Source organism: Camelus dromedarius, chromosome 24 (assembly GCF_036321535.1).
Source record: "Camelus dromedarius isolate mCamDro1 chromosome 24, mCamDro1.pat, whole genome shotgun sequence".
In the NCBI taxonomy this organism is placed as follows: domain Eukaryota; kingdom Metazoa; phylum Chordata; class Mammalia; order Artiodactyla; family Camelidae; genus Camelus; species Camelus dromedarius.
Genome location: NC_087459.1, coordinates 23,419,674 through 23,446,622, shown reverse-complemented (window position 1 = coordinate 23,446,622; position 26,949 = coordinate 23,419,674). Strand labels below are relative to the sequence as shown.

At 47.0% G+C, this 26,949-nt stretch overlaps 1 protein-coding gene across 2 annotated transcripts in view; it reads left to right on the top strand.

The window, feature by feature from the left end:
• Positions 1 to 26,949, top strand: part of GALNT17 (polypeptide N-acetylgalactosaminyltransferase 17) — a 364,793-nt gene that overhangs the window by 182,477 nt on the left and 155,367 nt on the right. The window contains exons 4-5 of one of the 2 annotated variants that reach the window (XM_064478595.1): positions 14,498 to 14,672; positions 18,717 to 18,914. In XM_064478595.1, the coding sequence (XP_064334665.1) occupies positions 14,498 to 14,672; positions 18,717 to 18,914 (373 nt within the window). Of the gene's footprint in view, positions 1 to 14,497; positions 14,673 to 15,161; positions 15,240 to 18,716; positions 18,915 to 26,949 lie in introns of those variants that run through there. The other variant, XM_064478596.1, reaches the window with a different exon arrangement.

Sequence of the window (26,949 nt, the reverse complement as noted above, 5' to 3'; positions counted from 1 at the left end):
CCACCTTGGAGGCTTTCCTCAAATGTCCAGCAAGCCTGTTGTCTGCTAGTGATTACCTTTTAAAAGGTGATTAGGCAGCCAGGGGCTAGGAGAGGGAAAATGAGGAGTTACTACTTAACGCATACAGTTTTGGTTTGGGAAGATGAAAAAGTTATAGATATGGATGGGGAGATGTGGCTGCACAGCAATGTGATTGGACTTAATGTCACTGAACTGTAAAATAAAATGGAAAATCTCACATTGTGTATTATACACATGCACACACACACACACACACGCACACACTCTGAGTGCTTGGGTCGGATTTACTGGGATTGACAGCAGAGGGGTCTGATGCGTCTGTCAGTCTGTGACTCTGCTCTGTCTTCTCTGATCTTGGAAGATTATAGGTTTATTTATTTATTTTTTAATCCCTTTACTGTAGTTTTCAGTGGCTTTTGTGTAGAGGATGATGTCAAATTCATAAGTTAAATTCACCGTCTCATCCTGCAAGTTCCATATTCATTTTTAAAAACTTTTAATATGAATTGATGACTTGTTCTCCAGCTATGTGGTACTGTCCTGTGAAAAGTATGCACAAGTGTCTCTTTCTCTATCCTCACTGACACTGAATCTTATTCATCTTTGTCATCTTAGCTATTCTGATGAGTGAAAAAGATGGCATAAAATTTTAAAATATGCATTTTTTGAATATTAGTGATGTTGAACACTTTTTTGTACATTTGACTATTTTTCTCTTTTTTGGGCATTTGCCTATTAATGACACCCATTTTTTTCTTTTTTTAATATTTTATTTATTTATTATTGTATTATTTAATTTTTTTAAATTTTGGCAGGGCAAGGTGGGGAGGTAATTAGGTTTATTTATTTTTTTTAGAGGAGGTACTGGGGATTGAACCCAGGACCTTGTGAATGCTAAGCTCGCACTCTAACACTTGAGCTATACCTGCCTCCACATTTTTTCTATTGGAGTATTTATCTCTATCGTATTGATTTATTAGAACTTTATATATATTAATTAAACTCCTTTTACATTCACTTTATAGGTATTTCTCTCAATTTGTGCTTTCACGTTAACTTGTTTGCAGTATTTTTAGACAAGCATGAAATTTACATTTTTACGCAGTCAAATCCATCAGTCTTTTCTTTTGGTGATGTCCTATGAAAGATATTCATTATTCCAAGAAGGTGCAGGTATTCATGCATGTTTTCTTATAGGTAGATATTTCTTTTCCAAATAAATTTCAACAGATTAAATATTTTTATATAAGACGTGGGAGAGTTTTAATCTAGAGACCCATGTCTCAAAGTGTGGTTATCTCAGTGTATTTAATAATTCATCCTAACCACTTATTTGAAATTTCCTGCTTTCATATGCTAAAATATTTTAAATATGGAAGCATTGAGGCTGTATCACATGAAGCCTGACAGGTTATGAAGGAGGATAAAGAATGGGGAGGGGTCAAAGAGGACTCCCAGCATCCTGGATCCAGTGACAAGTTGGTGCCATGCATTAAGATAAGGAGTGTGGTAAGAGTGGTAGGTTTGGGAGAGGGATTGAGTTCACCTTTTGGTGTCAAGTCCAAATTCCCCTGGAATTTTAAACTGAGAAGTAGCTTTAGCCATCAAGTTGAAATAATATTGGAAGTTTCTTTGTTTCCACTATTATGATCTTTAATACTTTTTTAATATCTTATCAATAATTTTAAACTACTTTTTAAACACTTCCTTCCTTTTTTTCTTAAGCACTAGTGTGTGGAGGTCTCGGCCCAGGCATCTACTTTTTCTGAGTTTGAGTAAGTTGAGGATAATAGTGGCATTTGTGCGGGGTTTAAATTGTAAGCTTTCAAGATAATCCTTGTCAATCACAGAGTACAAGTCCTGGCCGTGTAATAAAGGACGTTACTGTTAAGTGTTCTCGTGGTGTTATCTGATGTGCCAGTTCCAGCTTATTCCTCACCGTTCTACCTCTGTGCCATCTCCACTGGGAAGCCCTCCTGGATTTCCCAGGTATGGCCAGGTTGGGAGCCCTTAGCCTCTGCTCCCCAGGAATCTGCATGTCGGTTGGCACAGCCCTTAGCACGCTGTGTTGCATCTGTGCACTTGACTGTCTCTAAACTATAAGACCCTTGAGGGCAAGAACCATAATGCCTTCTACCAAGTTACAGGGATGGCTGAATATGTTACTTTAAACTACACGTGTGCAAAGTTTTTTTTGCCTTACTTCCAGTGGCATCGTCCTGGGAGTTTTTGCGTTTGGCATTATTGTACATACTTGGGCTTCAACGCTCTTGTTGTTTTGGTTTCCATGTCAAAAACCATCTCTCTCTAGTAATAATGATTCGAGTCTCTCGGTGCTCTGGATGGCTGTGTACCTTGTCACTAATATTTCCCTCTGGAGCAAACACACCTGATCAAGCTCTTCTCTTGGTTGCTGTGCTCAGTGGTTGAAAGCAGGATGGCTCGAGTTAGAAACTTTTTTGAGTGGAAGATGAGACCTTCTGGGCTTTTAAAAGGGATTTTGGAGAAGACATACTGGCATTGTCTGCTTTTCTTCTTGGTTTCTAATTACAGAGATAGGAGAGGTCTTGTGTTTCGGGAAGATGACATTTCTCCTGCGTGACGGAGGCTCTGAGTAAAGTAGCCAGGAGACACCTTGTTATCACACAGCTGCACGCTGGGCCAGGCTTCCTTACTAGAACAGCAGCTGCCTCACCCCCTGCTATAAAGAGCCTTCCTAATTGGAAATAATCCTTGGTTTTGTCCCCAGCCAGATCATGCAGTGTGACAGCATTTGCTCTGTAGGTCTGTCATCACCATTGGGTTGTGTGTTTACATTTCTCCCGGTGTCTTTTCAGGCCATGGGGAGGGGAGGAGAAGGAGTGTGTAACTCTTTACGCGAGAGGTCGTGTGAGAACCCCAGCTAAAGCTTCGTGTGCTACCTGGCTAAGAAAATAAAAAATAAAAAAATAACAACAAAACACCTTGTTGTTTTGCAATAATTATAGAGTCACAGAAAGTTTCAAAAATGTACAAGGGGTCTTATAAACCTAATTACCTCCCAAGAGAACAAACCTCTAGTGCATTCATCATACCCTGTAAACTGTCTTTGGTACCATCCACAGAGCTTATTCTGATTTCACTAGTTTAATGTGTGTGTGTGTGTGTGTGTGTGTGTGTGTGTGTGTGTGTGTGTTGGTGTTTCTATACAGTTTTATCACATGTGCAGATTCGTGTAACCACCACCACAGCTGAGATACAGATCTGTCCCATCACCTCAAAGGCCCACCATGTTCCCCCTTTATTACCACTTCCAATCGCCCCATCCCTAACCCCTAACAACCACTAATCTGTTCTCCATCTCTGTAATTTTGTTATTTCGAGAATGTTCTATAAATTGAACCATACATGACGTAACCTTTGTGACTGGCTTTTGCACTCAGCAGAAGTCCCTTGATTTCCACCCAAACTGTGCACACCAGCGGTCCTCTCCTTTTCACTTCTGCGCGGTGTTCCACGCTATGGGTTGACTGAGTTTGTTTAGCCCCTCGCCTGTTGAAGGACATTTGGGTCGTTTTAGTTTGGGTTTTTACAAGTAATGTTGCTGTGAATATTGGTGTAGAGATGTTTGTGTGAAAATAAATTTTCACGTCCCTGGGATAAATGCCCAAGAGTGCAATTGCTCGAGCGATGGTAAACACATGTTCCAGCGAACTTTTTTGGTCATTTATTCCATCTCCTGCAAAAAAAAAAAAAATCTGATTAATTTTTAATCTTCCAGCCCAACCTCCAGTGGAGGAAAAGTTTCTGTTCTGGCCTTAGTGACCTTAACTATGATACCAAGAATGGGTTGGATTCCTGCAGATCCAGGAGTAATCCAAAAGGTGTGCTAAAAGTTTGGTCCTGGGATCACGTTTTCGGTTCTCATTAGAGAGAACCCAACAATACAAGATCCTGGAGGTGCTGGCACACCTCAGGGACAGGAGTGAGGCTGGGCCAAGGGCAAGTCAGACCCAGGCAGTCAGACATTGCCAGGGTTCTCTGTCCCGAGTCTCTGCTGTCTCTGAGCTTCTTCTTGTGAAGACTGGCCACCGCCAGTTCCCCAGGCCATCTGGAGGGAAATAGGGCTGCAAAGATGGCCCAGAGTTGACATTGTAATTGTTGCTTCAGCCCTGGTAGGGCGAAGGACCACCTCTCCAGGAGAACCCAGGGAAGGGAAATGGTGCTCTAGCTTGGGTCAGAGGCCCTTCTTTGGGCCTGTCAACTGTGGCCAGGGGGGTAGGGTCATGCGCAGAACTATCCCCAGTAACCCTGGGAGAAACCTCCAGAAACGGAGGGAGCAGGGTGGACAAACCATCGACCCTGAATGTTGTGACGACATCAATGGTGTTCACACTTGGGGTTCCCACAAGCTGGGGAAATAAGTAAGGCTTTTGAGAAGGATGTGGTACTTGAGTTGGAGCATGAAAGACAGAATTTGGATATTTGGATGGGAGGGAACAGCGATGAGGGGAAGTGGACGAACCCAGATCTAGGGGCCAGGGAGCTTCGAGCGTCGAGAGGGAAGCTTGCAGTGGGATTCGATGTGTAAGAATTGACAGGTGGACTGGAGTTTCAGAGAGAGAGTCCTGGTCAGAGAAGGGGGTCTTGCTGGACTACAAGATTGAGGAGGGACAGTGTGACCTCATCCTGTGACAGTGCTGTGCAGCCTCAGAGCACAAGGAAGGGTAAAGACTCTTGAACAGCCCAGCCCCGGCGGGGGATCGGTGGGGGATTGGTGGGGGATCGGCGGGGCTGACAGGTGAGGCAGAGGGAGCGGTGGATCAAGGAAGCCCAGGGGTGGGTGGGAAGTTGTCAGGGAGGCCAGGCGGGGCAGTTTTCACCTTTGTTCTCCAAAGAGCTGTGCCAGAGCTTTCATGTTATTTTCTTGGGAAAGTGGGGCGGATGCTTGTGTTGGCATTGACAGGAGCGTCTTTAGATCACCTCAGCTGTGAGCTCTGGTCAGCCTGCTGGGCAAAGGATCTCTGGCCTCAGGCTGTGCCACAGGGTCTGGGAGGGCCTGTGCCCGGCACCAGCACACGGCTCGGAACAAAGCCTTTACTTACCTGTTACCCGGAGGGCAGGATGGCTGCCTTCCATGTCCCCAGGGACAGGTCCTGCCTGGCCACTGATTTCCGTCTTGCCTTACACATGTGGGGGGACATCAGCTATCTGGCCTCAAGGGGGCCTGCAAGTTAATTACCCCTCAAGGAACCCCATAGAGGGCGGCACAAATGCAGAGGGGGCCTGGCACTCCGTTTCCGCTCCTGGGCCCGACTCCATGCTAACTGAGCAAACACCTCCTTGAGTCTTGACCGTGCCCTCTGCCACTGAGTTGGTCATTGATACTCATTTTTAAAAAGATGTTCAGGTTCAGAGAGGGAAATGCTTCAATCCACAGCAGCACAGCCAAAAGGCCGGGGCTCCAACTCAGCCATCCGTCCCCTCCCTGTGAAATGTCACCTCCCTCTGTGCTTTCCCCCTTCCTTCCAATTTAAGACTCCCTCCCCTGCACACCTCAAGTCTCCTTACCAAGTCATCTCAGTATTTCCCAAGGCGTATCCGCTCTCCCATCAACTATATACAGCGATACACACAATAAAAAATGAGTAGTAATTTTAGCATCTCCCAAGTGCCTTCTTTGTGCTCGACACTGAGCCACTACGCGCTTTGCATGCATTCTCTTATTCACCACCGCTAACGGCCCCTCAGGTAGGGACCATTATTATCTCTCTTAACTATTCACCCTGGTGTCGTGCAGCAGCTCAAGATGAACCCTCCTGACCAGGTGTGTCCCTGCCTCTGCAGGTGCCCCCAGGTTCAGTGTAGACGAATCCAATTGCATGTGGCCCTGTGGCACCCTCCTGCCTGGAGACCTTTCTGTTTTCATTCTTTTTCCACCTCGGAATATCCCTGCCCTGTGCACCCTGTGAGTTTACCTAATCAGGAGGGCTTTTTCGGGTCTTCAGGTCAAATGAGTGCCCGTTGCGTGAACGTCCAGTGCGGTGATGGTTTGGGATTCCCAGCGCTGCTGTTCGGCCAGCAGGTCCCGGTGTGACATTCGGGCTCACATCTGTTCTTCCTGTTCACTGCCTATCTTTGGCTGTTAAATATCTTGAAGGTCTCCCCTGGGCTAGAAGAGACAGACATGTTAGTTTCTGCAGACCTTCGGACCCTAATAAAGGCTGCTATTTACAGAGCATTTTCATGCCGCGTCACACCTTCATGTGCACTCTGTTTTGGTGAGCGTGCGTAAGCGTTTTCTCTGTGCACGGGACCCACACTGCCTTTGACCTTGGAGAATTCAGGGCTCTCAATGCAGAGGTCCCCAAAATAATGGAGAAGAGGGAACTGACCAGATGCCTACTCTGGTTTTGCCATTCCCGGCTGCCAACTGCATTGAAAGAAAACTACAAGAAGTGACCAAGCGCTGAGCCATGACCCTGTTCTCTCCAGGGCTTTCTGTTTCCCGTGTGCTGTTTTGTCCCCCCTGCTCCCCCCTTAATGACTGTGACTTTGGCTATTTCAGGGAAGAGGTTTGCCAGCTTCAGAGCATTCCGAATCAATATCGCAGTAAATAAGGAACATAATGAAAGAAAAACACACTCCAGGCTGTAGACAAATTTTATCGCTTAAATTCACATGTTATTACTGGAATCAGCTGCAAGTACCAGACTTTTCAACTGCCTTTTGATGGGGCAGGATAGGGGAACACTCTCTTAATTTGGGGGAGCAATCTGGAGGCACCACCCATAGGCATTATGATGTTTTCCTGTTGGTTTGGGTTCCTTGTATTTTTTTTTTTAAGGTGAAATTTAAATGCAGTGGAGAGGAACTTCTTAACAAAGGAATTGAAAGCAGAGACGGGTTTCTTTATCAAAGCACCTCTCCCTGAATGCACAGCTCTGTGTGATGCACTTAGTTTAACACTTTGGTACTTTATACGTCTCATCTCTTTTCTTGCTGCTTTTTGCCTTTTGCTTTTTTCCCTCCTTGCTTTGATCTCACTATGGAATCGCCTTTAAAATGCTTTCATACACAGCAAAAACATCCCTTTTTAATCTCTCCTGTTCTTCCCGAAGTTTCTTGCTCTCGCCTCGCCTGCCTCGGCCTCTCTTTCACTCCTGTCGTCGGAAAATGCATTATTTAGTCCACAAAGCTGAGAGATGCCCAGAGGATAAAATAGGCAATACAGCCGCCTTCTGTGTCATTTCATCTGGCATTTTTACATGCTGGCTCTCTCCCCACTGGTGTTCTTCAAGGCTCGGATTTCAGAGACAGGCCCATGTGATGGAGAAGGGGGCGTGGTTCTTAATGTCACTGCTGTCCTTCCTGAGTTTGGTGGGACTGTCTGGAGGAGTTTGAAGTTCAGCTGGTTCTCCCTGCTGCTCCCTCCCTTTGAGTCTCTCAGTCAACAAGAGGGCTTCTTCCCCGGAGAGGACCAACCCCTGTCAGCGGACGGCTGGCTAGAAAGAAAGGTAGATGCCTGCGCCAAGCCCAGAGCGAAATTGTGGGCGCTTCGAAGTTACAGAGAGAGCCAGTTCCAGCACAGACCTGGGTCAGGCCTCCACCTGCCACGTGCGAGGCTCGGTTCCACACGAGCAGACGAACCACTTCAGATCTCGCAGCCTCGCATCCACGGGAATCAGGCAGAATGACCAGGAGCGCAGGCATGTCACTTACAAACTGTGTGACTTTCTGCTAGGCGCTTGCCCTCTCTCTGTCTCAATGTCCTTATCTGTAAAATGGGGATAACAGGGCCACTTACCTCACAGAGTCCTGATGGAGACAGAAGAGCTACTAGAGGGAAAGCGGTTACGACAGAATGGGGCACTTAGGACTCGGTAAATGTAAAACAAGAATCGTGGAACGTTGTAAGTTTGCAAGAGAGATCATTCTCCAGTTAACTGCAAGAGGGGTCCTCATCTGAGTTGTTCTCTTTTTTTTGGGAAGCATTTTATGGTGAGCTGACATTTTTAGTCAGCTTGGCAAGCAGTTTCGGGATATCGGTATTTCATTATAGATACAGACAAACGTAGTAGTTGAAATGTTTGAAAAGTAGTGACTGTCAGCCACAAAGGAATTTCGCATCCGTGAAGCCCGCCTCACAGGGAATACTCACCTTGAAGCTGATGACTTGGATCCTTTCACTTGCGTGATCCCTTCAAGACCCTTGGAGTGGGGGGCACCTAACACACCTGTATTTTTTGGTAAAATTTCCAAAAGAATTTTTTTTTTTCTTTTTCTTAAAGAAGATCCTTCAGATATGTGAACTTCAGGTCCCTCAAAACCCGGCTTTGTTTCTGGAACTTACTGTCTGCATTTGACAGATGAGAAACCCCACATGTTGCATGAGCTTTCTCCCTCTCTCCCTTCTTTTAATTAAAAAATTAATTTAAAAAATAGATTATTGATATTTGGCCACTTTTACTCGTTTATTTTTGGTTAGCTATTCCAGGCATAAAGCTATTCTCAGGTGGACCAGAAAACCCAGGTGTTTTAAATCTATTTTTGTGTTCTTTTGATGGCATTATGAATGATTTGCACATTTTAAAACAAAATCTCATAAATAAGACACCGTAGAAATGCAGGGCATCGTGCCTCATGGCTGTGCAGAATCTCTGTGCTAACTGTGTTTTTCCCCTGTGCCAGCGTTGGGGCCCCAAGCACGGTGAGCTGGAAGTTCCCTGATGGGGAGAAAGACTGGTGTCAGGGCGGCCCTAGGGGTGTGAACACAGATTCAGGCTTGGATCCTCACCTCAGGGAGGCCAGAACCCCCTTCGCTGAATCTGGAAGTCCTTTGGGAATAAGCTTCCAGTCAACCAAATAACCAAAATGGGCATCAGAGAAGCTCACAGGAGCACAACAAGGAATCAGACCCTCCGAAGGGTTGAAATTCACACTCCCCTCCCCTACCCCCCTTCAAAATTGACCAGGGTTACAGACACAGAAGGCCACATCTTGTATGATTCCATTTTTATGACATAATCCAGAAGAGGCAAATTCACAGAGATGGAAAGTGGATTAGTGGTCGCCAGGGGCTGGGGAGCGGGCAGGAAATGGAGAGTGACTGCTGAATGTGTGTGGGGGGTTTATTTGTGGGGGTGATGGAAAGTTCTGGAACTAGGTAGTGTTGATGGTTGCGCCACACCAAATTGTACACTTTAAAATGGTCAACGTGTTTAATTTTGTGTTATATGTATCTTACCATGGTAAAAACAATGGGAGAAAAATAAATCAGGGCTTTTGAGAAGTTTTGGGTTTGTGGGAGAATCATCTGGAGTGCTGGTCAACCCCACCAATGCCCATTAAATTAGAAACACTTCAGGTGGACCTGGGAACCTGCATCTTCACAAGCTCCCAGGTGATTCCTGGGTGGAGAGGAATCTCACACTCTGAGGAGTGCTGGCTTCGAGGCAGGCAGTTTTGGTTTTTGGGTTTCTTCTTCTTCTTCTTCTTTTTTTTTTTTTTCTTTTTTAATTGGAACATGCCATATGTGCTGTTTTCTCATCCCAGCTGTCACAACCCATGCGTTCCCAGCTAGCAGCATGCCCACACTTCAGCAGCTGCTGGCGGGGGGACGTGTCGGTTCTAAGTGGCTGTGGCGGTGATGGGGGTGGTGATGGCAGCAGGAGTGGTGTTGCGGGAGTTGTGGTGCTCCTCGTAGTAATAGATGGTGGGAGTGAGACCAGAAGCCAGGAACTTCTGGGGTCCTTGCCGAGGCGCTGACCTAATTGTGAGGTGGTTCCACGCGGGGCTCGGGGGCCAGCAGTCAGGCTCTCAGTTTCGGAAATGGCAAGACAAAGCCTCCCATGTAGATTGAGAGCATCTCCAAGGAGCTTATTCTGCTTTAGACAAAGCAGAGCAGATTGGTTCAGGTGGTGGGGAAGGCAGAGATGGGCGGTAGCCAAAACTAGGATTCTGGAATGTCTGCTCAGTTCGAATGAGACCTATTCCCCACGCAGGGGCTCCTCCATCACAGAAGGGGTTGCATAGGGGAGCAGCTCTAAGCCAGAGCTGCTCCAGGTGCGTTCCCCAGAACGGCAGCAGCAGCCTCGTGGAGCTCGTTAGACCCACTGGTGATTCTGATGCAGAGCAAAGTTTGAGGAACACCCGCATAACCTTAGACTGATTGTCCAGAGTCTCCAGACTTTGAGGGACAACACTCAATAAGTCTCATCATCAAGGCTTGATAACTATGAGGGTTGAGAGGTACGTGGCCCGGCCCTGGACAGTGTGGTGCCAAGCCACATCCGTGTGGCACCCTGGTTCATGCACTGGTTTGCAGAGCAGGTGGACATGAGTCTTCTAGGTCAACCCTTCCTTCTGAGCAGGGTTTAGAGACAAGGGACAGACTGATGGTTTATTTGCTAGTATCACTGAAAGTGCAGAATCTGGCTGCAAATCTGTAATAATGTTTTTTTGCTTTAGCTCTCACTGTTTGTGACTTTCTTGTTGCCGATGTGTACTCCTTAAGCCTGGATGGTAGGTGGTCCTTTTCTTGTTAAGGACTAGATGTATCTCCCTTCCCGTCCCTCTATTCACAGGCAGTGGTTGCCTCTCCCCTCTTGATTCCCCAAAGGCTATTTACCAAAAACCTTACGAAACACAAGGATGCCCAAATGGCTCTAGACCAGTTTACTATTGGATTTGATAACACCGGAAGGTAAACATTTATTTTTGCTGAAGTGAGTTTTTATTTTCTTCTCTGAGTCTGCCTGTGAGAAAAAGCTTATGTAGAATGTTTTTCTTACTGTCATTATAATGTCCAGGAACAGTTTCAGCTGTTAAGGATGATAAAGGATCTTAGGTGATGGGTGTGACACTTCTTACTACTGTCAGGCTGAGGATTTATTTCCTTCCATGGTGAGCCTGGGGGCTTTGTTTTTGCTTGGTGAACTTGTGGGCTTTTTCACTTTAAAGCGACTTCCAAATCTCAACAGCCCCTGTGCCCTCGCAGCTCTGTTCTACCAGGGCCAGCCTTTCTGGACATCTCTCCTAAGCAGTCCTACTCACCCACTTCTCCGAAGTGAACCCTGTCCCTGCAGGACCCAGCAGCATCCAGAAGGGAATTCCTTTTTCTCACTGGTCCCATCAGGAACCTACAATTTGTCTAGACCAATGGCTTGTTCTCAGCTCTCATTTTATCTAATGCATTTGACTTTCCTGACATTGGATGTTGAAGAACTCTTTGAGAACAGGGGTCATGTCATTTTCAGCCATGTAGGCACTCTATAAATATTTATAAAATCAGTGCACGGGTTCTTCTTCGGAAACTCTACCCTTGATATGACTCTGCCCCTGTGATGCTGTTTCTGGCCAGTCTCGTCCTCCAGCTCTGCTTCCTGCCTCCCAAATGCACATGTTTCCCAAAGTGGGGTTCTAAGTCTTCTTCGCTCTGTCTCCAGGAACTCTCACTCCCTCTGAGGCCATTGTCTCTCCCCACTGTGTCCCTGACACTCTGTGCCCTGTCTTCTCACTCTGAGTCAACCCCGGGAAGCCTGCTGGCAGCTCTGCCTGTCCCCAGCTGAGCTCGTCAGCTTCTTCTGCTGCCTTCCTTCTTTTCCTCTTTTCTAGTGAACAGCGTCTTCCCAGTCCCCCAGACACCAGTGACTCTGCCACCTGAGCAGATCCAATTCCACGCCTATGTGTTTTGCTGTGTGTTTGTGAATTCTGGAACCGTGAGCGTGCACGTCCAAACCTGCTCTTAACTCACACACTCCCTTCTCCTTGGACACCACCGGCCAAAATCGTTTCTCCCTTTGTGACCTCACTGCCCCACACTAGCATTTTCCCTCTACAGTCATTTTTCTTTGGCCATTAGCTCCTGAATATTGGAAAATTTTTTTTTAACAGATCTCATCTCCTTGAGTAAATTGTAAGCATCTTGAGGGAGTGCTTGTATATGAGTTGATTTTAAATCCAGGCAGGGGCACAACGCAATCCCTTCTGAGGTCCGGAGCCACGTCCAGGGACTGGGGAGTGAAGCCTTCTCAGTGGTGCTTGCTCTTGAGCTCTGCTGCGCGGACGCCGGCATCTCCCTCAGTGTTCCCTTGGAAGCCCCAGGCGGTCACTTCAGTTGTGTTCAGATGTGTCCCTGAACCTTGGAAGACCGAGGATGGTGTTTGCCCCTATACAGTGGGCCCTGGTCTTTAACATGATGTTGACTAGCTGGAAAGATAACGCTGTTGTTCACAGGGAGTTAACACAATTAATCTATAGTAACAACATGAAGAGACCAATTAGTATTAGAAATAGCATTTTCAATGCATATCAAGGGCTTTGTATGTAAATCTCAGCAGCCGTAGGCCAGTTCCAGACGATTAGGCATTATCCTTTTATCCTTTTAGACTTCTCGAGGCGCTTTAACGTCCCTGTCCCGCTAGCCTGGAGTCGCGGAAGGGCGATGTTAGTCAACCACGCTCTTCTGCCAAACTTGCAAATGCCTCTGTCTCTCTCCGCTGAGGTCTCAGTCACAACTGCTGAACAAACAGGGGAAGCCCTTGATACTTAGACAGGGGACTGGCGTAGACAGGGGACTGGCGTGGCCAGGAGTGGACACCCGGTCACGGGGCACAGCCACAGCGGGGTCCCAGCTCACCAGGAGCCCCCGAAGGCTAACGGTGTCTGTGGTCCCGGCCGTGGCGCCCAGTGCTCAGAATGTTCTCCCTGAACTTACGGGGATTCCCAAGATGCCTGCCCTCCTGGGCCCACCCTAGGGAGTGGGTGCAGGGCCTGTGCGTGGTCCTCTGCCCTCCATGGCACATCCCTTCTTCCCCTGCCCGCCTGCGCAGCACTCGTGGGGAGTGAGTGACCAACTGAGCAGCCTGGCCTGCCCAACCTTCTTGCTAGAATTCTTGCTCCAAGAAATGTAATTAACAGACAGGAAAACGCATCCACCATTCAGTATGTAGGTGGCCTCTAGAAGCTGAAAATTCTTTGGGCCACCTCGGTGCCATCACTGGGGTGACTGACGCAGCAGAGGGTCCCCATCACCTGGCTTCTCCACCAGCTCCCTCACCAGCTCTGGGATGACGGCAATGTTGATGGCAAAACCGGCCAAAACACCAACAATTGCCCAGCATTCGGGCTCAGTGGTTCTCAGAGTGTGGTTCCCCAGCCTAGACCTTCTGGAAATGTAACTGGGGGGCGGGGCAGCAATCCATTTCAACACTCCCCTTCCAAATTGATACTGATGCAGCCTCCAGTTTGAGAACCATACTCCTGGCTTCTAGGCCTATTTTTCCATCCATCTAAACCTCCATCTTCTGTACTTCCTCCTGGGTCACATGGCAGCATCCTTCCCGGGGACAACATGCATGATCTAGAGAGGTCGGCCTTTCCATACACTGCAAATGTATGGCTTTTATTTGCTGAGAGTTGCCATGTATGTATGACTGGGAAGTGAGGGGTCTGTGCAACGTCTGCAGCCTTTTGGGTTTTTCTAGAGCAAAGTCAGAGGTGACAGTATCTCTTAAAGTATTGTCTGTGGACCGGTCCTCAGAGTGTGCACATCTCAGAATCCCCTCTCTGTCACCCCTTCCTCATCCATCCTTCTACACCTGGTGTTTCCCGCCTCTCCCCCTATTTTCACTGAGATATAATTAACATACAGCGTTGTATAAGTTTGGGGGGTACAGCATAATGATTTGACTGACATACATGATGAAATGATTACCATAGTAAGTTTAGTTGACACTTAGTCATCTCATAGAGATAGGGGAAAAAAAGAAAAATTTTTAAATGTTTCCCTGTGATGAGTCAGTGATTCTCACGTATCCAGAGGTATCCCTTTATGTCTATGGAGTTAGACACACTTGGCCTGTGTTTCAGCTCTTCCGTTTTCCTAGGTTATGACCTTGAGACAGGTTCGCCTTGCTAAGACTATTTCTTAATTTGCAGAGTGGAATTCATCTAGTTAATTATGGAATTAATCTAGCAACCACCTAGGGCTGCTGTAAGGGTTAAGTTAGATCATGTGAATAAAGCACTTTTTGCCACCTGCTGATGGCAGGAGGGAGTGTTCAGTCCCTGGCGGCGTCACTTCTCCCGTCAGGGTAGCATTTCTGCTGCGGGGCAAGGACTTCTTTTATGTCCTACGGCCAAAGCACAAACCCTGTGAATGTTGCATGTAGTGCGTGACTATGGATATGGACCTCCCAGAACACATACTGTAAGAATCAGCAAATGGACAGATGGGAAAACCCATATAAAGTTGATAAACAGGATTCAGGGGACAGTGGGAGGACAGGAATGCTTGCCAAGGAAGGGAGGGAGGGCCGGAAAGCAAAGAAATCTCAAATCCGAGATGTCTGACTCACATGGAATGGAGTCTTTTCTACTAAATTCCTAACATGCAAACTTTCCTGCAATCCTGGAACTAACTGAAGATCTGCTGGCCTCCCAGTGGGTTGGATGCACTTTTGACATGGACCTTCCTGTGTTTTGTCATTTGTAGAGGAACTGAAGGCCCCCTTGGAGGAGTATGTCCACAAACGTTACCCCGGGCTCGTGAAGGTGGTGAGAAATCAAAAGAGAGAGGGCCTGATCCGAGCTCGCATCGAGGGCTGGAAGGTGGCCACTGGCCAGGTCACCGGCTTCTTTGATGCCCACGTGGAGTTCACCGCTGGCTGGTAGGTCACAAGCTGAATCCTAGGAGCACACCTGCGGCAGGGTCTGGAAGGCTAGAGTTCAGGAGGTGGGGCACTTTGCCTGTTTCCTCTGGGGGCCCTGAAAGAATGGAGAAGGGGTGGTTGAGAAGAAGGTGGACCGTGGTTTGGGATAGAACTGGGAAGCAGGGTGAAATGTGTCTGTTGCCTATTTAGTCTGTCATCTTCATCCTTGTTATTGTCATCCTCACCATCATCACCATCATCCTCACCATCATGACTATCATCACCATCATTAAAATTCTCAGTGAAAATGATGCATGCATTGGACAGAACTCAAGACAGTCCTTGCTAAGGGAACAAGACAGACAGATTCCGATTGTTCTCTTTTGCTGCTTTGCTTGTTTCCATTTCTAGGGAGGATGGTTGACTGTTCTTGTGAAACAAGCAATTCATTTGTAATTCTACCTACTCAGGCAAAGCTTCCCAGAATTTATGGGATCATCTTTAACATCGTTTGGAGGAAGGGAAGGGTTTCTCCCTGCCGGTGGTAGCCCCTGATGTTTTTCCAGAACAATAGGAGAGAAACTGGTAAGCATACAGGGAGTAGAAGATTTTGAATGTAAGAAGAGCGAAGCATCGAAAATGCCCAGAACAGCTAATGAGAATGTTAAAATTGGATTCGAGTTTTTCGGTTATATGATTATTTCTAACTAACCAATGGTAAATCAAGTCAGAGGTTAAACCTCTATGCCAGGGTTGCTTAATTAGTAAAAAGCAGGGTCTTTCATTTCATTAATAGTGTTCATTTACACTCAATGATGCCATTACACTTATACCAGTAAGTGCCGTTCATGGTACCATATTTGAAGAGCCAATATCCCATCACTAATTAAACCTTAAAATGTCTATTCTTTTTCATTTGAAACAAACTTTAGAATCCTTTTAATGACTGGGTAAAGAATGGTTATGCACGTGGCCACACAAAGGTTTGGAGCATGAAGTCACTGTTAACACCGGCCCTTTCAAGTGCCCATGAGTATCTGTTGCCGTCTCAGACCCCAGTTTTCTCTCCTGGTTTTCCTGCCACCATCAGACCCTGATACACACTCAGCTGCACATGTGCTGCCCTGAGCTTCACATTCTCAAAATGTGGTCCCCAGGCCAGCAGCGTCAGCGTCATCTGGGAACTTGTTAGAAATGCAGATTGTTGGGTTCCACCCAGATCTATGACATCAGACGCTCAGGGGATGGCCAGTCTGCTTTAACCAGCCCCCCCGGGGACTCTGAGGCTCACTCAAGTCTGGGAACACTTGAGCTCGAAGCCTTCTCAACAGATGCCCTTGAATGTTCCATTGGAATGTTAGCCTTGCCCTGTCTCACCCTTCCCTCCCCATCAGTCCCTCCTCATTTCTTTCCTGTTGAAACTGCTGGCACCACCCAGTCCCTTTCACTTGAGTCTTGGCCCCCATCATGTTCCTCATCCAGTCCACGTCCAGTGTTGGCTGGTTTTTCCTTCTATTTCTCATGTCTCCCTCTTCTCTGTCTTGACCTCCACTTTCCCAGCTCAGACCTTTTTATCTTTCCCTTAAACCAACTGACCAGTACTTACTGGATGACAGCTGTGCCCCAAAGACTGGTCTAGGCTGTGATTTGGATGACCAGCTGATTGGGTTTGCCCGGTACGGAGCAATTTCCCAAAATGCAGGAGCTTCAGTAGTAAAATCAGAACAGTCTTGGGCAAACTGGAACAGGTGGTCACTCAACTGGTTGAAAATATGGCAAGATTTGGTATCCACCCTCCAGAACCCTATAGGCTAATTCTTACTGATCTCTGTGATCCTATCTTAGCCCTTCAGACTCATTTTCCACACTTGGACCAGAGTGGTATATGACTTCATGGCAGCTAGACCATGTGTCACAACTTCTAGTAGGTTTTACTGCAGTAATGATCTCCGTCTTGTCCACGTGGCAGGTCTGCTGTGGGTTGTCTGTCCATGGCTCTGCTCCATATGTCCTCTGTGACCTGAGACTCAAGGAGCACCCTTGCCTAGGAAGTGCCATTTCTGTGGCTCAGGGAGAAGAGTCACAGCTGAACCTTGCAATGGCCATGGAAGCTTCTGCTCAGAAATGACATCGTCACACTTTCTATTATCCAAAGCAGGTCACACATCCAAGCTAAACAGTAACTGATGTTGAGGGAGGTCATCCCTCTGCAGAGAAGCACCTCAGGCCTCGTGGTAATAGGCGGGACGTCCCCAAGAAGGGGAGCAAATCCCTGGGAACAGCTGTACGCTCTGCGACAGACTGGAAGACCCAGCTCCTGAGCGTCAGAGGCATGATTTGAACCACAGTCTTCTGCCCCATGCTCAGCAACTTTCCCCGCTCAGTGATGGGCTGAGCTGACTGCTTCTACGTGCATGGCACCAGACCAGCCTAGGGGAAGGGTGCGCTGTTCAAGGAGGCCATGGAGCTTAGAGACCGGACCTAAAGCCAGACTATCCAGGTTAGAAACTGTGTGGCCTGGGACAAGTGCCTTAATCTCCCTGGGCCTCAGTTTCCTCATTTGTAAAATGATGATCATAGTATTTACTTCATATAATTATTCTGAGATTTATCTTAGTCCAGTGTAGCACACGTAGAATGTTCAGAATGATGCCCAGTGCTTGATAAACATCAGCTATCATGAGCTTATAAAGAAAAAATAAACCTGTGCTCAAAGATCAGCCAAGACAGCATGTGGTCAGAGTGACTTGAATAGGGGGCAGATGGTCTAAGAGTTGAGAGGCTGGAGAGAGTCTTCGACTGGGAGAAATTAAGGCAGGCTTCCTGGGAGAGGTGGCACTTGATGGATAAACCTGTGTAGGTTCATCCTAGACTTCTTTCCCGGGCACAAGGGCATTCCTGGAGGACAATAGCAAGAGTGAGGGCTTTGGGGGAGGACAGAGCTCTGAAGTGCACCTAGACATCATGGGACGTCAGTCCCGATTGGCGTCCGCCTCTGTGGTGTATGCAGAAGTATTGGAGGCAGTAAATGGCCCAGGGTCTATTTTATTGCTCATGTTAAATAGAAAGATGAAATGTGCCAACAGGTAATTCAATAGCTGCAAATGAAAAGAGATGGGATGGAGGCCGAGCGTCCTCATTACTCTTCCAAATAATGCAGAGGAATGGGATTTTCACTTGACTCTTTTCCAAAGCCTGCGCTCTGTTCTAAGCAGGGAGATTAATGCCCTGGCTTCTGAGAGCCATCTTTTCCTTCTCGAATGTGGGAAATGGTCCCTTCCCACGTCTTCCTCGGAGACGCACCCTGGCAAGGGTGTCTGACCATCTGCTTTCTCCTAAGCTGGCAGGGCCTCGCGTTGAACCCCGAGCCAGGTCCCTGCCTATCGCCTGCTGCAGCCCCGGGGGGTGCGGGCTAGCTGGGAGGCAGGATTCTGCCTGCCTTTGCATTCAGTTCATCCCTGCCCGCCGACACTAACCCAGCCAATTAAATCCCTTTTAAGAAATCAATTAAATAATCAATTAAAACAATGGAAACAGTCACATGCACAAAGAAGCTAGCGAAATGCTCATTGAAATCAGGCCATGAAGGGCAGAAGTGACCTATTTAGAAGGTAATTCAGTTCCAGCAGAAAAAAAACAGAGGGATCGGCCAGTGCCTGGGGGGAAACCGAAAACGCTGTACAAATCCTAGAGTCAGGAGGGCCTTGCTTTGGCTCACACTGTTGGTATCACAGACCAGCCATCCATTCTAGGGCAGAAGCCCTCATGTTCTGAGTTCTTCATGCCTGTCACGCCCACGTGGGCAGCAATGTGGTGACCCCCCCAGGGACAGGGACTGAGCTGCGCGTCACAGCACCTCCCCGTCCTCCCTTCAAGCTGCCTGATCCGCCTGGAGCTGCCCCTGGGGGCCTTCAGTTTCCATCCATCTGAGTCCCCGCCTGCCCACAGCCCCGGCTGTAACTCCAGGCTTCTGTTCGTTGTCTGCCGTCTTGGGGTGTGTGCCAGTTGAAGAGTGGGTGAGCCTCAGGGGAGAGATGAAATCTCTACGTCTCTGTGTTTCAGGGCCGAGCCGGTTCTGTCCCGGATCCAGGAGAACCGGAAGCGCGTGATCCTCCCCTCCATTGACAACATCAAGCAGGACACGTTCGAGGTGCAGCGGTACGAGAACTCGGCCCACGGGTACAGCTGGGAGCTGTGGTGCATGTACATCAGCCCCCCGAAGGACTGGTGGGACGCCGGGGACCCTTCCCTCCCCATCAGGTCTGTGCCAAGCACCGCCCCGGTGGCCTCTGAGTCCCCAGGTCCCAGGGAAGAGGGGAGCCCCATCCCGGGAGGGAGGGGGCATGGGAGAGACCACCTGGGGATGGAGCTGCGGTGTGGAGGCAGCTGCTTTAGGAGCTTGGGGTGTCTTCCCATCAAAGTTTCGCTTCTTTTCGCTAAAAATTTTCCAGTGCAGCCTATCCAACGGCAGTCCTGAAAGGTGGGCAGCGGTGGGAAGGCGCATGTTTTTTTATTCTTCCTCGTGTCTGATGAACTGTGTGCAGGAGCTTTTAAGGATGACGTTTGAAAGGTACTAGTTCCTGGAACTTTTTCATACTTGGACGCCTGACGATCACAATGGTGGGTGCAGGGACAAGTGGAAAAGGGACATGTGACGGGGAACCCAGGGCCTTTGGGCAGCTCCGTCATGATTTTCACCCCAGGTGCCCCAGCTTCCCCTGGAGGCAAGAGGGTCAGTCCCTTCATGATCGGCCAGTTGGGAAGCTCAAATATAAAGGATGTTGAATGAAGTAGGTGGGTTTTGATGTCGTAATTGCTTCCTGTGGCTGCTGGGACCAATTACCACAAGCTTAGTGGCTTAAAGCACACACATTTATTCTCTTACGTTCTAAAGGGCAGTCATTAGAAATGAGCCTTTCAGAGCTTAACACAAGGTGTCTGCAGGCCTGGGTCCATCAGGAGGCTCGAGGGGAGGATCCATTTCCTTGCCCTTTCCCAGCTTCCAGAGGCTCTTCTCGTCACACCTCCCTTTCTCCATCACGTGGCCTTCTTCTTCCCTGGACGTTCTCGCTCTCTCATATAAGGGCCTTTGGGGTGACGCCTGGGGTCCACGTGACTAATCCACGGTAATCTCCCTCTTGTCAAGGTCCTTCACTGAATCTGTCTGTGAAGTCCTTTCTCCCGTGTAAGGTGACATTCGCAGGTTCCGGAGATTAGGATGTGGACTTCTTGTGGGGAGGAGTGGGGGAGGCGAGGAGCATGTTGTGCAGCCCACCACAAATGCTCTGATTTTCAACCAGGGTGATGCCCGAGTTACAGTTCAGTACTTTCTGTGACTTCTACGTCAGGGTCAAAACTGACTTAAAATCGTCATGGTTCTGTCTTCAGTTTGCCCCATTTTAGGGCAATGTGTGTTGGTATAAAGGGGCAATTGTGGAACGGCAGTGAGGACTTTCCGCAAGGATCCGTGAAGTTCTTCCTCAGTGTATAAATTTTTGATAAACAAGTGTGGGATTTTGAAATGGGCAGGACCCTCCCCTCTCCATATTCTTTTATTTTCTGGCTCAAATTGAAAGCTGACATATTCCATTAGAGCAGAGCCACCCATGGGCGAATTTATGCAACAAAGAAGGTGATCTTTTGGACCAATAACTTGCTCCGCTGGAAATGTCTCGTGGCTCAGTTCCCTTGGCAGCCTAGACGTTCCATGTCTGCTTGGAAGGCTGCAGGCCTACACCCTTGGATTTCTGCAAATAATAATGTAGACTCATCACTGAAGGGTTGTCTGAGACCCACAGCATAACCTTCAGGGATATTTAAAATCTGATGGTTGAGATACCACCTCACACCCATTAGGATGATTATTATATTAACAAAAAGGAAACAGAAAGTAACAAGTGTTGACAAGAATGTGGAGAAGTTGGACTCCTTGAGCACTGCTGGTGGGAGTATAAAATGATGCGGCTGCCGTGGAAAACAGTGTGGAGGTTCCTCAAAAAATTAAAAATAGAGTGGCCATATGGTCCAGAAATTCCACTTATGGGTATGTACCCTAAAGAGTTGCAAGCAGGGTCTCAAAGAAGTATTTGTACACCTGTGTTCATAGCAGCATTATTCACAATAGCCGAAAGACAGAAGTAACCCAAATGTCCATCAAAAGATGAACAAATAAACAAACTATGATGTGTTTTATACACACACACACACACACACACACACACACACACACACACACACACACAGTGGAATATTATTCAGCCTTAAGATAAAGAAATTCTGACACATGCTACAACATGGATGAGCCATGGGGACACTGTGCTAAGTGAAATAAACCAGTCACCAAAGACAAGATACTACATGATTCCACTCCTATGGCGTGCCTAAAATAGCTGGAATCAGAGAGAGAGGGAGTAGAACTGTGGTCGCCAGGGGCTGGGGAGGAGGGCGGAATGGGAAATTGTTATTTAGTGGGTACAGAGTTTCAGTTTTGCAAGATGAAAAGAGTTCTGAAATTGGTTGCACAATCCCGTGAATGTACTTAACACTACTGCACTGTGCACGTAAAAATGGTTGAGACAGCAAATTTTATGTTTTATGCATTTTACTACGATTTAAGAAAATTAACAGAAAGTGCTTCAGATGGCCTTTAGATCTTGAAAGCTTAGGGTTCAAGCGACGGATAGACAGTTTCATATTTTTGGCCAAACACGGTTTCCTCCCTGACGCACGGGGAGGCTGACCTCCAGCCGTGACAGATAAGGGAGTGAAAGTGTGACGATGGTGTTAGCGGCAGAGGAAAAGAAATAGATACGCTGCTTTGGGATGCCCAGAACACATAGCTCTCCCTGCGTATGTGAGGCACTAATCTAAAACAGAGCATGTATTTCATGAGTTACGGTAACCTCGACAGAAGATTAATATGCATCTTAAAAAAACTCAAGAAAATGGAGTCGTGATCGTGAGTCATTCATATGACATGCCTCTCTGATGTACACAATAGAATCAAATACCAGTGATCTTTTTTTCATGTATCATAGCTTACGAAATGCTTAATCTGTTAATAGTTGATGGAGATACTTAATTGTACGAAAGGATTTTTATGGCCCTTCTGATATTATTAAGCAGTTACAGTACCATTTCTTAAATGTCAGGATATGGTGGTTTTCCCCTCCTCTCTGTGATCCCAGTATTTTAATAGTAATAATTTTATTCTGATAAAGGATGGGGCAAGGAGTTTTTCACAGTCCAAATGGCGTTAGATTGGATGAGTCTTTAGATACTTCCCAGTAGTCAATACAATATAGATTTTGCATTAAGGGGATTTTATATCCTTCCTGTTTGACCTCTTTTTATCTTTCTTTCTATGTATCTTTTTTTCCCCCTGCTTGGCAAACAGCTGTTTCCAAAGGTTTTCTGTTTTTCCTCTGCTCTTCTTTGTCTGCATCAGAGTTTCAGGTGTAGATAGGGGACAGGTGTCACTGAAGAGAGCAGAGCCGAGTGTAAGGGATGGGGGTGGGGACTGAAGAACACACGTCCCACCCAGGAGGCAGCTGCTGCCAGCCCTATGTGGTGATGCTGGGGGGACACAGGGCCAGCATTGTCAGGTCCTCAGACTTTTAAGGAAAGACACAAATTCACATAATTTGGTGAAATCTGTTGACTTCTAAATGTTGACAATAAATCCTTTTTCTTTAAAACTACGAGGGCCAAGCAACATGAGTCTAGACTGGATTTGACCGCTCGGGCCCCCAGAGTTTGGTCTTTGCTCTACGCCTGCTCCCTTAAAGACCTCGGTCATTCCCAAGGACAGTCCTAGTCCACAGTTCTCACCCTGGGAGCTGCAGGCACCTGCGGTCTGTGACATTATTGTGGGGCTGAGAGGTTTGGGGAAAGGGTCACTCAAAGCCGTAGCAGAAACACGGCTGGACTTCCTGGAGCTTGAGTTAAGCCAAAAGAGATCTCCCTCCTATCTCTGCTGGGTTTCACAGCCCTCCGCCCCCTGAGATTCTTCAGTGAAAGACTTTGAGAAGCTCAGACCCAGCTGTCACCTCTGTGCAGAGAAGGCTCTCAAATCTAGGTCTTAAGCCCTGATTTTTCTCCAAAGTGACATCATCTCCAATGTCACATCAACAACCTAGATCATTAGACCAGTGGAGCTTCAGCTTCTCTGAGTCAAGGACCTCCTCGATAATCTGAAGAAAGCCGTAGATTCTGTCACTCCTGAGCGTGTGTAAGTGGACAGAACTTTGCAGATAATTTCAGGAAGTTCACAAATGCCTGGAAGCCGGCCTCCCAAAGATCCCCAGGGCTTGTATTGAGAACCAGTGCTGGGTGTTCTACATGGGTCTCCCAATGGGAGAGCCTTTCTTTACCATTTTTTTAATCCCTCACTGATCTATATGCTTTCTGAGGCCGAGCCAGTGGCTCATTCAGTTGTAACCCCGGTGCCTAGTGAGCACTTAGCACTTCGTAGGTTTGCTGACAATATCTGGTGAACAGATGAATGGATAAGTGACAGCCGCGGCTCAGAAGAGAGGTCGGGGGGAGGGTACAGCTCAGTGGTAGAGCGTGTGCTTAGCATGCACGAGGTCCTGGGTTCAATCCCCAGTACTTCCATTAAAAAAAAAATAAATAAACCTGATTACCCCCAAAGAAATTATTAAAAAAAAGAAAGAAAAAGAAGAGCAGTCAGGGCTATGAACGGTTAGGAAGAGGATGAAATTACCTCGTGTGTTAAGCGTTCCCTGCTCCTCCAACCCCGCAGCCCCTGACTGCTCCCAGGTTACCTTCTATCTCCATGGATTTGCCTGTTTCTGGACAGTTCATGTAAGTGGAATCATACAATATGTGGCTTTCTGCATCTGGCTTCTTTTTTACTTAGCATGGATTTTACGAGGGTCATCCACGTTGCATCACAGGTCAGTGCTTCTTTCCTTTTTATTGTATTTTTTAAAAATAATTATTCCTTCATTCAAAGAAGTACGATTGATATCTATTTACTAGCTTCTGAAATACATCAGTAAAGCCAGACATCGTCCCTACCTTTGAGAACCTGTAGTCTGGGGGGAGTGCTCTGAGGAAAGTTGAGAACTGAAAGAAGACTTAATAGTGATCATCATTTTCATCTTGTAAAAATAACTATATATTTATGTAATTTCTTAAAATTCTCTCAACAAAAAGATGAATTCCTTTAGATTTCTTTCCAAATTTGAGCTACCCTGTGTACCCAAACTGTAGTTTCCATTGGTTGAATCATATCAAGGGAAAAGCTATCAGTTAATTCCAGTTTATAATACCCATTCTACAGAAGGTCAGAGTTATGATTTTATGAAACTCTCAACCTATGGGAAAATGCATATGAGGGCACTTCCCATATCTCTCACCCTGCTTATTTTCCCCTCTAATACTTCATTCCTTTGTATAGTGAGTTTTTATTGTGACCTCGTTTAATGTGGCCACAGATCAATGTCCCTTCTGGCTTTCATATCCGGTTTCCAAGATTAGACACCTTCCTCCCCCACGGGAGGGGAGAGGCAGCTCCCCACATGCGGGGCCCCCATCTGCTCCATCAGCCACTTTCCCCTTGTTTATCATGAGTCAGGCACCAGTGAGGATGCTTCCGTTGCCAGGAGCACTGACCACCAGGCTTGGGTTAGATTTAGATGGTAGGATGCCCGGAGGGGGATTCAGGGTACAGCTCACTCCAGGGAACCTCTCCTGACACAGTCCTCTCCCAGACTCCACTTACTCACCTTCATTACTCAGCTAATTGTTGTTGTTACCTGCTTTGAGCTTTCTGCACGATCTCTTTGAATATAGCATCTGTTATCTGAACATCCTCAGCTCAAATATGGACATGAAAGTTCCTGTTTTAACACAGTACATAGCGCTGAGGGCACAGCACAAGGAGAGAGGGAGGATGTGAAGACCTCTAAAGGAGGAAGGATGCTGACTGGCAAAGAACGACCCTTCAGAAGGAGTAGGGGGTGGGGTCAAGAATGTGGATAGTACTTTGGTATTTTTAGGGCAAGGGGGTCAGAAATTAGGTTTATTTGTTTGTTTGTTTATTATGGAGGAACTGGGGATTGAACCCAGGACCTCATGCATGCTAGGCATGCACTCTACCACTAGAGCTATACTCTGCCCCTGTTCAGTAATTCTTTTTTATTTATTTATTTTTGTATTATATTATTATTTTTTGGCAGGGGGCTGGTAATTCGGTTTTATTATTTATTTTTAGAGGAGATACTGGGAATTGAACCCAGCACCTCCTGCAAGCTAAGCATGTGCTCTACTGCTGAGCTACGCCCACCCCTAGTTTGGTCTTGAAGAGCAGGAGGAGAGAGCTTATGCTGTATGACCCCCATTTTCCTTCCAAATTAAGAGGCAAACATCACTGCTAAGAGTGAGAGTTAGGCCTTGGATTGGGGGCTACGGAAAAGTGATAAAGGTCTGGAGGAATTGCCAAGATGACCAAGGACACAGAAACTAATTGATGGCTGTTTTGGGGGCCCAGAAATACAAATTCACTAGATTTTCCATGAAGATTTCTTGACAAAAAACCACAATGAATTCAGTTGTGCTTTGATACAAACTTAAATGGTATTATTCATAGCATCATGTCCAGGTATGTGAAAAATTGTAGCAAAGATAAGAAAGAGGGATGTAATAGATTTAGCCTGAAGGCACCGTGGATTCCTGGAAACCCGCCTTAGCTCAGCAGCCTTCAGAGGTCTGTAGCTCACAACTTGAGAACTGCTGATCTTTCCAGTTCTTTCCAGCTGTAAAATCCTGTGACTTTTACCACGGGAGGGAAGGAACCATGAAGTCATCCAAGAGATGGGACGTTTTACAGCACGGTGCTTTCAGGGCACTGGCTGACGCTGAGTCAGGCATCTTCTGTGAAGTGTCAGCAGTGCCCGCCTGCTCTGTGTTAGGTGACCCTGTAATTAGCGACATCACTCATTAATAACTAATTCAAGCTGATGATTAACAATTAGCCATCCTTAATCCAACATATAATTTGATAATAAATTATAAGGTACAGGAGCCATTAGAGCCCATTAGACTCCGGTTGTTGAAAGGGCTGTCCTGGATATGTATGGCTGCTGGCATCTCAAATTCTGTGCGCAAATATATATAAAGGGAGAAGGTTATTTTTTTTTTCTTCCCCAGAGGAAGATGACTGGCTTACACAGAGGAAATCATCAGGTGAAGAGTCAGATTTTCTTAGACTTTGAGATAGAGATATCATCTCTACACATTAACAAATGTATTTTAGGGACCAACTGTGTGCTCAGCCTTGTGGCGGGAGCTTCACGGGGGGGCTGGCAGTGTTGGTAAGTCACATGATCCTCTTGGAGGAGTTCGTGGACTGTTTGGAGGCTTGGGGCCCAAGAGTGTGTAATTGCTTTATGAGTGGAGTGGATGGGAAAGCTTATAAACAACCGTAACTAACACTGGAATTTTCGATGTGCCAAGCATTTTTCTTTTGCTTTACACAATACAAATCCAGTATACCTCATCCTAGCCCTGTAAGATAAGGATTATCATCGCCTCCATCTTACAGGCACGGCTACTGAGACACTGTACAACGTCACGTGCCCAGTAAGAGATGAACCTGGGATTCAGAGTCTGTGCCCTTTCCCACTGCACTGTCTCTCCTGGAAAAGTTGTGACTCGCTGGGCCTTGCAAACTGCAGGGGATTTGCACCAGCAGAGTGTATGAGAGACAACACAGAGGCATAATAGTGACAATGAGTGTGTCTGGGGTCCCTAAGACCACCCTCGGGCTTGCTGGTCCACTAGAAGGAGTCATAAAGCTCAGAAAAGCTGCTTTGCTCAAGGTCATCATTTATTACAGTTAAAGGACACAGATTAGAATTAGCAAAGGAACAAGCTGCATAGGACCACTGAGTCCAGGATAAACCGAGCGTGGGCTTCTGGTTGTCCTCTCCCCGAGGAGGTGCATGGACAGTACTTCAGGCTCCCACAATGATTGTAACAACATGTATAAAGTGTTGCCAGCCAAGGAAGTTTGCCTGAGCCGTGGTGTTCCCAGTTTTAACTGGGGGTCACTCCTGTCGGCATGGAGCACCCATGTGGCTGACCTTGGCTACTCAGTCTCCAGCTCCTCCCCACTTCCCCCGGCAGAGGTGAAGTTAATACAGCGTGGACCAGAGCCTCAAAGACGCTCAACAGGCAGGCTATTCCAAGGGTTTGTTGGTTATCATTCAGGAGCCTGGCAAGACTCATTTCTTTCTTCAGAAATGTGCGGGGTTTGGGCAACCCAAGT